Genomic DNA, 13,742 nt, shown 5'->3' on the forward strand with positions numbered 1-13,742 from the left:
AGAACACCTGGGTCTAAATCCTAGCCCTTCCCCTGAGGACAAGAAGCACTGGGCTTGGGAGGTGGGGGAAAAAATCAGGAGTTTGGGATTAAGAGATACACACTGCCATGTATAAATCAGGTAAACAAAGACCTCCCATATATATAGGGGAGCTTCCCCAGGGGCTCGGCTGGTGAAGAGGCCGCCTGTCAATGCAGGAGAGGCAAGAAGCAAGGGTTTGATCCCTGGGTGGGGAAGAGCCACAGGAGAAAGAAATGGCAACCCTCTCCAGTATTCTTGCCTGGAGAATCCCATGGACAGAGGAGCCTGGCGGGCTACAGTCCATGGGGTCGCAAAGAGTCAGACATGACCGAGCAGGCACACCAGGCACTGTACACAAAGCACAGGGAACCCTGCCCAATATCTCGTAATAACCTATAATGGAAATTATATCTGGAAAAAATGTGTGTGTGTATATGTAGACCTGAACCACTTTGCTGTACACTTGAAACTATCGCAGCATTGCAAATTAGCTACACTTCAAATTTTTTTTTTTTTTTTGCCAAGCTGGGAGTCCTGTTTCCTGACCAGGCATTGAACCTGTACCCTCAGCAGTGAAAAATGCTGAGTCCTAACCATTGGACCACCGGGGAGGTCCTGGGGACTAGTGTTTAATGGGTACAGAGTTTCAGTCTGAGAAGATGAAAAAGTTCTGCAGATGGATGCCGATGATGGCCACACAGCAATGTGAAAGATTAAGAAACTAACTGAGTGCAATGTGTGGACTTTATTTTGAACCTGATTCAAACTAACGAATTATAAATGTAAGGGACACACACACATATTTATGCCATTTCTAAGACGACTGGGACATTGGATATTTGATGATGAGATCAAGGAACTGTTGTTATAATTCTTTTAGGTATAATAGTTTGGCGGTTATGTTAAAAAAAAAAAGAGTTTTTATCTTTTAGAGGTATCTATTGAAACGACAAACGAAATGAGGGAACACCTGGAATTTGCTTTAAAATAACGTGAGAGGGAAGAGGGGGGTTTTCAGATGCCACTCTGCCATGAGTTGACAATAGTGAAGCTGAGTCATGATAAGTGGGCTTTCTTCACACTCTCCTGTATTTTGTATATGCTTGAAATATTCCACAATAAAAACGTTTTGTTACGAAAAATAAAGGTACTCTGTAAAAAGAGTTTCATAGGCAAAAGTTTACTAAAACAACAACAACAAACCACCATCCTGGACTCAATAACTAAAACAGCAGACAACCCTCAGACCAATTCCAGACTTATCTGACCTGGGGCGCCTTCCTGCAAGGGGCAGTTTGAGGGTCTGTGTTCCCAAACCACTTAGAGACATCTCTTGGCCATTTCCTATCCTCTGGAGCACTGCTGCCCACTAATGGTTAAAGAAAATCCCTAGGGCTATTTATGTGTTTTCAATTTTCTTTTCCTTGTTTTGGCCAAGCCTGAAGGAAGGCAGGATCTTAGTTCCTTGACCAGGATCAGAATTGAACCGGTGCCCGCTGCAGGGGAAGCTCAGCGTCTTAACCATTGGACCACCAGGGAAGACCTCAATGTTCTTTCTTTATTCTCTCTTGTGCTTTCCAAACTTCCTAAAATAAGCATGCATTATTTTATCATCAGGAAATGCTTTCTTTTTTCCCCAAAAGTTACCTTGTGGATATGTGTTAGTCACTCGGTCGTGTCTGACTCTTTGTGACCCCATGGACTGTAGCCCGCCAGGCTCCTTTGCCCATGGGATTCTCCAGGCAAGAGTACTGGAGTGGGGTGCCATTCCATTCTCCAGGGGATCTGTCTGACTCGGGGATCGAATCTGGGTCTCCTGCACTGCAGGCAGATCCTTTACCGTCTGAGCCACCAAAGTTGCCTTAGTGATCACTAATCATACTCTTGGAGTATACTCTTCACTCTTGGAGAAGGAAGTGGCTACCCACTCCAGTATTCTTGCCTGGGAACTTCCACAGACAGAGGAGCCTGGCGGGCTACAGTGCATGGAGCCGCAGAGTCGGACATGGCTTAGTGATCAAGCATGCAGACTCTGCTTGCTGAGAGACTGCCATAATCAAAGTTACCTCCCTAAGCTGAGGTGTGAGATGCTTTGGGACTCAATTTTATTTTTCTACAAGCCTGTGGGAATCTGCAGTCAAGCAGGACTGATGAAACAGACCTTCTCCACAGGCCTGTGTCTGGACACCATACTCAGTGTTCCTCTAGAAGCTCCAGCCAAGTCCGAGGCTAATCCATGTCTGTGTCAGCCACCCCAGTTAACCCACTCTCATTTACGCTCAAAAGTTCCTCAGAGGCCACCCGAGTCCCCCAGAAGGCATGTAGAACTCATAGGGGCAGCTGTGTCCTTTATGTCGAGGATACAACCCACTACCAACCTGCGATGGAAAGATAGAAATCCTTGAAGTCCCTGATCTCCCGGGAGCCCTCGCAGGCAGCGAGACACTCATAGAAGGCCTTGAAGAAGTCAGGAAGGGCCAGCTCCATGTCGGTGATGCACGTCCTCCAGTTCTCGCCATTGTAGGCCCGCACGGCTCGGATGAACAGGCTCTGGAATCAGCGAAAAGTCTACACGTAAAAAACTCTGGAGAAGGTGTGGAGGAAAGGGAGGGATGTCGACTGGGGCAGCCACTATGGAGAACATACGATGTATGGAGGTTCCTTAAAAAACTAAAAATAGAGCTACCATATGATCCTGCCATCCCATTCCTGGATGTATGTTCAGAAAAAAATGAAGACTCTAATTCTAAAAGATACATACACCACTATGTTCATAGCAGCACTATTTACAATAATCAAGACGTGGAAACAACCTAAGTGTCCATCAGCAGATGAATGGATAAAGATGTGGTGCATATATAAATATATTAAAAAGAATGGAATAATCCCACGTGCAGCAATGTCGATGGACCTAGAGATTATCGTGCTGAATGAAGTCAGACAAAGACAAGTATCATATGATCCCACTTATACGTGGGACCTAAAAAATGATACAAATGAGCTTATATACAAAACAGAAGTCGAATCACAGACAGAGAAACAAACTTATGGTTACCAAGGGGGAAAGGGACCAGGAGGGATATATAGGGAATTTGGGGTTAATAGTTACATACTACTATATACTGGGTTGGGCAAAAAGTTCATCTGGGTTTTTCCATAAGATCTTATAAAATATAAAATGGATAAATAAGGATCTACTGTGTAGCACAGGGAACTATACTCAATATTTTGTAATAACCTATAACAGAAAAGAATCTGAATATATATATACATGTATATATTTATATATATATGTTCAGTTCAGTTCAGTCGCTCAATCGTGTCTGACTCTTTGCGACCCCATGAATCGCAGCACACCAGGCCTCCCTGTCCATCACCAACTCCCGGAGTTCACTCAGACTCACGTCCATCGAGTCAGTGATGCCATCCAGCCACCTCATCCTCTGTCATCCCCTTCTCCTCCTGCCCCAGTCCCTCCCAGCATCAGAGTCTTTTCCAATGAGTCAACTCTTCGCATGAGGTGGCCAAAGTACTGGAGCTTCAGCTTTAGCATCATTCCTTCCAAAGAAATCCCAGGGCTGATCTCCTTCAGAATGGACTGGTTGGATCTCCTTGCAGTCCAAGGGACTCTCAAGAGTCTTCTCCAACACCACACTTCAAAAGCATCAATTCTTCGGCGCTCAGCCTTCACAGTCCAACTCTCACATCCATACATGACCATTGGAAAAACCATAGCCTTGACTAGATGGACCTTAGTCGGCAAAGTAATGTCTCTGCTTTTGAATATACTATCTAGGTTGGTCATAACTTTTCTTCCAAGGAGCAAGCATCTTTTAATTTCATGGCTGCAGTCTCCATCTGCAGTGATTTTGGAGCCCCCCAAAAATAAAGTCTGACACTGTTTCCACTGTTTCCCCATCTATTTCCCATGAAGTGATGGGACCAGATGCCATGATTTTCATTTTCTGAATGTTGAGCTTTAAACCAACTTTTTCACTCTCCTCTTTCACTTTCATCAAGAGGCTTTTTAGCTCCTCTTCACTTTCTGCCATAAGGGTGGTGTCATTTGCGTATCTGAGGTTATTGATATTTCTCCCGGCAATCTTGATTCCAGCTTGTGTTTCTTCCAGCCCAGCGTTTCTCATGATGTACTCTGCATAGAAGTTAAGTAAGCAGGGTGACAATATACAGCCTTGATGTACTCCTTTTCCTATGTGGAACCAGTCTGTTGTTCCATGTCCAGTTCTAACTGTTGCTTCCTGACCTGCATACAGGTTTCTTAAGAGGCAGGTCAGGTGGTCTGGTATTCCCATCTCTCTCAGAATTTTCCACAGTTTATTGTGATCCACACAGTCAAAGGCTTTGGCATATATCTATGTACACGTATGTATAACTGAATCACTCTTCAGTACACCTGACACATTGTAAATCAATCAAAAACAAAACAAAAAAACAGGCTCTGAAAAGCCGAGAGAAGTCAAGGAAGGTCCAGACATGAAGAGAGACAGACTTGTCCTCCCAAAAGGAATCAGATTATCATGAAACTTGACTCTCATTAACTCCAGACAAACCATGCTCGCTCTTTTTTTTTTTTTAATTAAAAAAAATTTTTTTTACAATGTTGTGCTGGTTTCTGCCATACAATAAGGCAAATCAGCCATAATTATACATACATCCTCTCCCTCTCTAGCCTCCCTCCCTCCCCGATTCCATCCACCCAGGTCATCACAGAGCACCAGACTGGGTTCCCTGTGCTACACAGCAACTTCTCCCTACCTAGGAAGGCAATCAGTGACTTAGCTACATCTAGATTTTTCTACCCTGTTCACAGTGGTACAGTTATTTTATTTAACTCAAAAACTAGCAGATGCTTGATAATAAAATCAAGTTTGAATCAAGGAAAAAAAGGAAAATACAAGGGACAGAAACCAGAGCAGTGGCTGCCAGGGGTCAGGGGCAAAGGCATGACTGCAAAGGGGCATGAGGGAGATTTAAAACAATTTTTTTTTTTATGCAGGAGCTTTTTAGGGGAGAAGAACATGTCTGTATGATTGTGGTGGTAGTTGTATGACTGCACACATTTGTCAAAACTCACTGAATTATACACTTAAAATTAGAAGATTAGTTTGAAATAAATTATACCTCCATAAAGCTGATTTAAAAAATCAATTCACATGGCAAAACCAATACAGTATTCTAAAGTAAAATAAAGTAAAAATTAAAAATAAAATAAAATTTAAAAAAACAGGTTCAGAAAAAAAAAAAAAGAATTACAATAGCAAAATACATGAGTCAGAGTTGTGACAAGAATAATATAGGGAATATAGTCAACTCATAGGAAAAGAGATCAGATGTGTGTTTACCAGAGTCATGGATTGGGGAAGAATGGGAATTTGATGAAGGCAATCAATAGGTATAAATTTCCAGTTATAAAATAAATAGTAGGGATATAATTTACATGATCAATAAAATTAACACTGCTTTATGTTAAATATGGAAGTTAGGAAGACAGTAACTCCTAAGAGCTCTTAGGAAAAGGGAAAAAGAAAAAAAAAATTGTTTTACTTCTGTATATAAAATGATGAGTGTTCATTAAACTTATTGTGATAATCATTTTATGATGTATGTAAATAAAATCATTAACCTTAAAAAAAAATAAAAAAAATAAAAATAAAAATCAATTCAAGGAAAAGATAAGCTAAAGCAAGTGTTAGACACCCCTTGCCCTAACAGCAAAGTATAAACTAGGAGTTTCCACGTGTCTGCACGAGTTCCTGGGTAGGGCAGCCACACGCCAGCCAGAGGAAACATCAAGGAATTCCTGCTACCTGTTGCCTCTACCAGGTACCAGGAATAACTAGGGCTGAGGAAGCAGCTTCATCTTCACCAGAAGTAAGTAGAGATCTTGGACACAGGCAGAAACCTGCTAACTTGGAGGGGCCAGGACAGGTCTTGAAATAAACATGTGGCTCTCCTTTGGGAGTTTTGTTTTCAGCTGCTCTGGATGGGGGGTATTTGAGGGTCACCCCTGGGACCTGGAATTTTCACCCAACTTAAAGCCTAAGGTTAGGAAAGTGGATCTCCTTGTATCTCCTGGGCAGGCAGCATCCCCTGGAAGCAAGACAGGCAAAGAACTGAAGCTTTGCCTGGAGATGGATGGAGGGTGGGGGGAAGGGGAGTGTGGGGCAGGGGAAGCAGAAACACCAGACCACTGGCTCTGCAGAAATGGCAGGTGGCAGCAGAGAGAGAGCCCTGCAGAGGGCCTTCCCTGGTGGTCCAGTGCTTAAGAACCTGCCTTCCAATGCAGGGGACAGGGGCTCCACCCCTGGTCAGGGAACTAAGATCCCACATGCCCAAGTCTGTGTGCCACAACTACTGAGCCTGCATGCCCCAGAGCCTGCAAGCTACAATGAAAGATTCCGACGCAGCCAAATAAATAAAAGCAAACAAACAAAGCTCTACAGAGAGAGAGGATGCCCCTAAGCACAGTGCAATGACCACATGCACACAACTCTTTTCCCCGAACCCAGTGAACAATAACAGGGAAGAACATAGAAAGGGATCAATTCTTCTCACAGGAGATCAGGAAAGGAGCAAGCAGCAGACGAGAGATTTCAACAACTTCTGGAAAGACAGAGAGCCGAATGATTAGAGAGGAGGGTCCTCACGGGAGGTGAGCTACACAACCCATAGACGCCTGCAGGCACCAGCGACCACAGAGGCTGGCATGAGGTGCAGGACGGAATGCTGGGCTGAGAGTCTGAACCTAGCTGTTGGAGCCCGGCTTCCCCTGCCAGCAGCCATCTGCTCCCCTAAGGGACCACACCTTTCAAGTCTGTTCTAGAGATTCTACCCATAAAGGCTGAAGGCCCAGGGAGCGGGCACAGCAGTCAAGCTGAGGTGTGGGCTGACACCCAGGAACAGGTGAGGCCTCCAACTCAACCGTGAGACCGCCATCCCTCTCCCCAGACTGGCTCTCAGACACTCCACCAGCCCTGCAGAAGGCTGGGGAATTCTTCCCTGGAAACCAGATGGGCTCCAGAAAAGAGACTTTGCCCACAATGTTTGAGGGTCACCGCTGGCGAAAAAGTGAGCTTGCAGTCTGGTCCCACGATGGGAAACCCTAGAGTCAGACCTGAGGCTCTAGGAGCTCCGGTGGGCACTTCCAACCCATCCCTCTATTTTCAACCCCTGCTCCTGCCCCACTGGTACCACACACCTGGAGCCCAGACGCGACAGGCCCCCAGCAGCAAATGCTCTGGACTCATCCTCTTCTTCCCGTCCGCGCTCATTCCCCTCAGAACTCCCCTCTGCAGATGCACAGACGCAAATATCCTGTAATCGGTCGAGTCTGTCCTCCTAGAACCTTATTCCCCTTCCATCTTGAGATATGTGCTGTGTGTGTGTATAAAAATACATGTTTCCTAGTTGCATTAGAGATGAAGACCTACTTCCTGTTTCTTCTGTTCTTAATCATTTTCAGATGGTTTCCAAGAACTTTTTCCAAAAATCTTTCCAAGATTTTTATACCACCTTAAAACTGAATGATCAAATGCCCATATTTCTAAAATGTAACATTTAAAGGAAAAAAAAGTGACTTTAAAATCACTATGCAATGTAAAATTGGATTCTTAAATGGATCAACTTGGTGTTAAAAAAGCAGTAATTTTTTCTTCTTTTTAAAATTTTTTGGCCATACCCCACACCACATGGAATCCAGTTCCCTGACCAGGGATCAAACCTGTACCCCCTGCATTAGCAGTACGAGGTCTTAACCACTAGACCACCAGGGAAATCCCAAGGCAGTCATTTCTATTGTCATAATACTCATTAAATGTCATCAAAAATCACTTTATCAGTCCTTCAGTGTCAATAGCTGTTCACTAAGACACACTTCTTCAAAAATTCACACTGCAACTAACCACTGTGTAAAAACCCAAATGTACCTCGTACGACTTGGTTTCCAAGTCTTTAATGTAGTCCTCGGCATCAGGTAGGCTCTTGTAATAAGCCATGTTTCTCTTCATCATCTCGTCATCAGGATGCTTCAGTAGAAAGGTGTGAGCAGCTGCAATGGCTTTCGGAAGATTATTTGCCTAAAGTCCAGAGAGGAGAGAAAAGCGCTGCTCAGTGGGTGGTGAGCATGATTTCTGTAAAACAAGAATGTCTGTTCAGTCCTTAGGCAAATTTGTGTTTCTACACAGTGTTTCCAGCTAAGGGCTCAGTGATTTCCAAGGCCCAGCATACCTAGTCCAGCCACAAGGCATGAGCGTTCATTCCCTATGGGTGAGCCAATGTACCCTCTGTGCCTGCCCTGATCTACTCTGCCGTCTCCACCCTGCCCTGCCCAGGAGGCTGGCGTACGGGCTGTCCCTGTGGACTCCTTTGCCCTCCAGCTTTCAGTGGGTTCAGCCCCAACAGGTGCCCAACAGGAGACTGAAGGAAGGGAAGAGAATAAGGCTGCGCTGTTTTCGTCCTGGCTCCTTCCCTGCAAGGTCGCTCCCTTAATTGAAGGTCACAGCCCTTAGTGGAGGGTCTCTCCAGCTAGTCTCTCTCTATCACGTAACCCCTTCTGGCCTGGGAGGTGGGTCACACCCCACTGTCACCAGCTTTTGTAAGTAACCGCCTTACTCATAAGTATTCCTCCAGTTACCCCGTATGACTATATCACATCTTTTCTGCCAGAACCTTGATGGATAAATCAGTATTTTCCTGGGTCTCTCACAGAACCTCTGTTTCATCTTCCCGAGGACCCCCACAACCTCCTCATTCACTCACCCATTCACTCAGCAAATATTTGTTGAGAGCCTCTACAGGACAGGTGCTGTTCTGGGAAGTGAGTCTTGAGGGGTTGGGAGGAAGATCCCTGCCTATACATGAGAGTCCTCCCTTTCCCCATGACCTCAATCAAGAGACTCTTAAATATATATATATATATATATACATGTGAAAGTCACTCAGTCATGTGTGACTCCTGGCAACCCCATGGACTATACAGTCCATGGAATTCTCCAGGCCAGAATATTGGAATGGGTAGCCTTCTCCAGGGTATCTTTCCAACCCAGGGATTGAACCCAGGTCTCCCGCCTTGCAGGCGGATTCTTTACCAGCTGAACCACCAGAGAAGCCCAAGAATACTGGAATGCGTAGCCTATCCCTTCTCCAGGGGAACTTCCCAACCCAGAAATCGAACCGGGGTCTCCTGCATTGCAGGCAGATTCTTTACCAGCTGAGTTATCAAGGTATATATTTATCAGGGTATATAAGTATACATATTTATTTAATTAATTGATTTGGCTGTGCTGGGTCTTAGTTGCAGCATGTGGAGTCTAGTTTCCTAACCAGGGATCAAACCCAGTCTCTCTATATTGGGAGTGAGGAGTCTTAACCACTGGACCACGAGCCTCTTTTACGTCATCCTGTCTTCTGCATTCTTGGCAGCTGGCAGAGTTCTCAGGACGAGGCAGGACTTGGTAAGTACCAGTGACATGGACAGGACATCACGACTACATAATATTTTCATGAAATTAATTCATGTTTCCCTCTCTTTCCCCCTCTCTCTCTTCTCCCCATTCGGTGGTGATCAGCTGATTCTGAGTCTCACTGCCTCAGGGGAGGTCAGGACATAGAAGTATGACCAGAGCCCTTGTACTCCTTAGAGAACTTGGCAAGTATGTGAAGAAGAGGAAATTGAGAGAGGGAAGTGCAGGAAGAAGCTGACTGGCCTGGAAGAAGAAGACAGAGGAAGGATTTCCCTGTCGGTTCCAGACCCAAGGTTCCACTGCAGGGGATATGGGTTCCATCCCTGGTTGGGGAACTAAGATCCAGCATGTCATGCCACATGGCCAAAAAAAAAAAAAAAACAAAAAAAAACCCAAGGAGGAGGAAGAGGAATCCTCTCGGCTAGAAAAAACTCCCTCCTTGGGGTCTGCAGGGGCAGCAAGCTGTGGCCCCTGACCCTCAGGTTTGGTACCTGCAGGCAGAGCCCAGAAGTCTTCAGAGAAGAAGGAGGTGCCATGAGGTGAGTGAAAAGGCTCGCAGAAAGGGACAGGGACACCTCCCTGTGTGGACACGCGAGCAGCAAACAGAGGCCCCTCCCCACCATGGATGTCATGGCCCCCCCATGACCCGAAACCACAGCACAATTTGGGGGAGGGAGCGCGGCAACCCACCCATACATGTGCAGGGAGGCTCCTTCAGCCAATCCAGAGGGACCCTCGGGGGCAGGAATTAGGGAATTCTGTTTGGGGAGAGAGAATAAAGGGATATTTGGCACGGTCTGGATTTCTGAGAATCAAAGGGCAGCAAATAGCCTGGGCAGAAACTGCCCCTGAAACGGGAGCCTAGTCATTTGGCGATAGTGGCAGAGCCAGCCCTGCAGTGGCGGATGGTGATAAGGACAGACTTGCAGAAGTCCGTGCTGATGTCTGAGGAATGCCATCTAGTGGCCTGGAGTGGGACTGTCTCCCTGTACCCCCTCCGCCCCCGGGCCCCTCGCCTCCTCTTCGGCCCCTCCCTCCCCCCAACCCCCCCTAGACTCCTGTGGAAGCGCACAGCCCTAACCACCTGACCGCCGTGGAATTCCCTTTACTGACTTCAAGTAAGTGATTGTCACAAGACCTGTAAATGGTTTTGAAGAGAAGTTATGAATTTCCTAGCCTTTGCGGATGCCACGATGGACGAAACCCCTGCCTTCCGGTCACCCTGAATTAATTGTTCCTCCCCTTTTGCCTCGGTTCACATTCATCCGTGTTTTAAAGAAATCAGAGCTTCCATTATTCTCCAGGTTTAAAAATAAAACGTTTCCCCCTTGATTATGTGACTCAAATTTGGCTCATACTGTATGTGCCAAAAGCTTTACAAAAAAGAGGATTAAATGAGTCTTTTTCAGAGTAAAAATATAGTGCTTGTATGAGTCAGCCATCATTTCTAAGTCCCGGAAATGTATTAATCTCATCCCTGGTCTATTTTAAAACTGTTTGGGGTTTTTGTTTGTTTGTTTGTTTGTTTTTGCTAAGACAAACATTCACTAATCTGATACTTTATATAAAGCTGTAGCAGCCATAGAAATAACCCAGTTTTTCCTCCTATTTAGGGTTTTGTGCTATTTTATGGCCCATACGAATGCAACATACACGTGGACCCGTTTCAGAGAAATACGAAAAGCAGATCTTGCAGCCCAAAGACACAGAGTTTACCAAATCGTTCTCCAATAAAGTGGAAACAGCTCTGGGGGCTCTCTTGGCAAAACCCACTGAAGACCCGCCAAGCTAAAGCCTCTTTATCCAGTTAACAGGGAATTCAGCCCATTCTTGAAACTTCAGGGTCCCCCGTGTAAGGACCTAGAGGGTAGACAACTGCAATTTGTGGCTATTTTTAGCCAGCAATCACAGACCGGATGCAGAGTCACAAAAAGGAGGAAGACAACCGCGTTACACTGTAGATGAAAGCCAGCGGAGAGCGCCAGCCCTGAGGAATCACAGCGCTCAGGTTTTCCTCCTCCAGGCAGGCAAGTGTCCTTCCAAGGAGCCCTGCCCTTTTAAGTTCCTCTTTAAAAGAGACTGACCGGCCCCGCAGGTCCTCTTCCGCCCTACTCACTTGAGAAAAGGGATTTTGATGCTATCTACTAAAAACAGAAGTCTGTCTTCAAATAACACTGTGCTAGTCGTTAGATATACATCCTCTGCCTCAGAACCACCCGTCAAGAAAACTACTTTTCATCTTTATCTATGAAATAGAATACGAGGAAGAGGATTTGAAGGCCTCCCTTAGCGACGCTGAGTGCGAGAGGAGTAGGTCTAGACAGGGCTGCGCGACCGGGCCCAGGACGCAGGCACCAGGCAGGGGTCTAGGGGCGGGCCTAAGCTCGGTGGGCGGGGCCTAGGCGTGGGGCGGGGCGAGCGGACTTGCCTTGAAGTAGGCGAACTGCAGGAACTTGTACGGCTCTCGGCGCTGGAAGTCCGCCAGTACTTCGCGGCTGGGTTGCGACTGGCGGAAGGCCGGCAGGCCCTGCTTGCAGCGTTTGAGGCAGTGCGCGCGGCGCAGCAGGCCCCCGAAGAGGCGCAACTCCGGGTAGCGCGCGAGGCCGGCGGCGGGCTCGGGCTGCGGCGCCGCGCTGCAGTTGCGGTGGCAGAAGGCCTCGCTGTCCCGTAGCAGGCGGTGCAGCCGCAGGCTGATCTCCAAGTAGCCCACGCTCTCCGTCCAGTGCTCGCTGCTGTACTGGTCCAGCGCGTGCCGGTAGGCCGACTCGAGCGGCATCAGCTCGTCGCGCGGGAAGCTGCGGAAGCTGTAGCGCTCGTACTGGGCGCGCCCCGAGTGCAGCGCGCATACCACGCATAGCAGCGCCAGCAGCGCCGCGGCCGCCCGGCGCCCCGGCTCCATCGCTCCAGGCGGAAGGAAGGAAAGAGAGGAGAAAGAAGGAAAGGAAAAGGGAGCCGAACGCTGAAGAGGCGGAGACGCCAGCCTCAGGCCCGCCCCGTCCGGCCGCCCCTCCCCACCCAGCCGGGGGGTCCGGGCGAAGCTGCCCGTACCGGGAGGGTGTCCTAGGGAGGCACGCTGCCCTCTAGTTTCTGCGAGTCTAACATTTGATCCCCCGCTCCGCTGATCGCTCCTTTAGAGAAGGCGGTCTGGAAGCCAGATGGATCAGCGCTGCTTAGACTTTAGAATCATTTAGAGGACTTTTGAAAAACGCAGATTCACAAGTGACTCCAGAGTTTCTCTTTCACCAAATCCGGCTGAGATGGGGATCTGAGGGTTTGCAGTTCTAACCAGCATCCTAGTGAGGCTAATCCTGCGGGTCCAAGGCCTACACTTTGATAACCGCGAACGACCTTACATTTCAGTGAGAGAGAGAGGCAGTGCATATATAAAATTAATAAGGATGTCGGTGGCACTTTGTAAACTATTGATCAAGTTGAAGATGCACACACCTTATGATCGCGATTCCACGCTTCAGAATACGCTCGAGAAACTTGTATGTGTGCATCAAAAGATGTGGATGGAATGTTAAAGGCAGTACTGTTATTTTTATTAAATTTTTTGGCCGCACCGCTCGACTTTCAGGGATCTTAGCTCCCCGACCACAGGGCACACCCGTCCCAGCAGTGGGAGCGCCAAGTCCTAACCAGTGGACCGCCAGTGATTAAGTCCCAGCATTGTAATTTTAATTACTTAAATTTTTTATTTTTAAATAATTTACAAAAAATTGCAAGGATAGTACATGCAACTCCTATATATCCTTTATACACATCCACAAATGAATAACTTATGCCACATTTCTTTTTCTGAATCATTTGAGAGAAGATTGCATACATCAGGCCATTTACCCTTTAATCTTTTAGTATGTATGTCCTAGGAACCAAAACTCTCTGTGTGTGCTCAGTTGTGTTTGACTCTTTGCAATCCCATGGACTGTAGCTTGCCAGGCTCCTCTGTCCATAGGATTCTCCAGGCAAGAATACTGGAGTGGGTGGCCATTTCCTTCTCCAGGGGATCTTCCCGACCCAGGAATTGAACCCATGTCTCCTGCATCGGCAGGCAGATTCTTTACCACTGCCCCACCTGGGAATGAAACTACAATGCTCAAATTCATTAATGATCAAATTCACTAATCTATATCCCCTATTCCAGTTTTGTCAGCTAATAATGTCTTTTATGGGCTTCCTTTGTGGCTCCACAGTAAAGACTTTGCCTGTAACGCAGGAGTTGTGGGAGATGCACTG

The 13,742-nt window shown here is 46.8% G+C and overlaps 1 protein-coding gene across 1 annotated transcript in view; it reads right to left on the minus strand.

The window, feature by feature from the left end:
• The window catches only part of CRTAP (cartilage associated protein), a 39,597-nt gene extending 27,195 nt beyond the window's left edge, over nt 1-12,402 (minus strand). Inside the window, exons 1-3 of the mRNA XM_052635443.1 lie at nt 11,932-12,402; nt 7,968-8,117; nt 2,400-2,571 (exon numbers count right to left, since the gene is read on the minus strand). Coding sequence (XP_052491403.1) covers nt 2,400-2,571; nt 7,968-8,117; nt 11,932-12,402 — 793 coding nt within the window. The remainder of the gene's footprint in view (nt 1-2,399; nt 2,572-7,967; nt 8,118-11,931) is intronic.
• Nucleotides 12,403-13,742: the final 1,340 nt, after the last annotated feature.

The sequence above is a fragment of the Budorcas taxicolor genome, chromosome 1 (assembly GCF_023091745.1).
Source record: "Budorcas taxicolor isolate Tak-1 chromosome 1, Takin1.1, whole genome shotgun sequence".
Classification (NCBI taxonomy): domain Eukaryota; kingdom Metazoa; phylum Chordata; class Mammalia; order Artiodactyla; family Bovidae; genus Budorcas; species Budorcas taxicolor.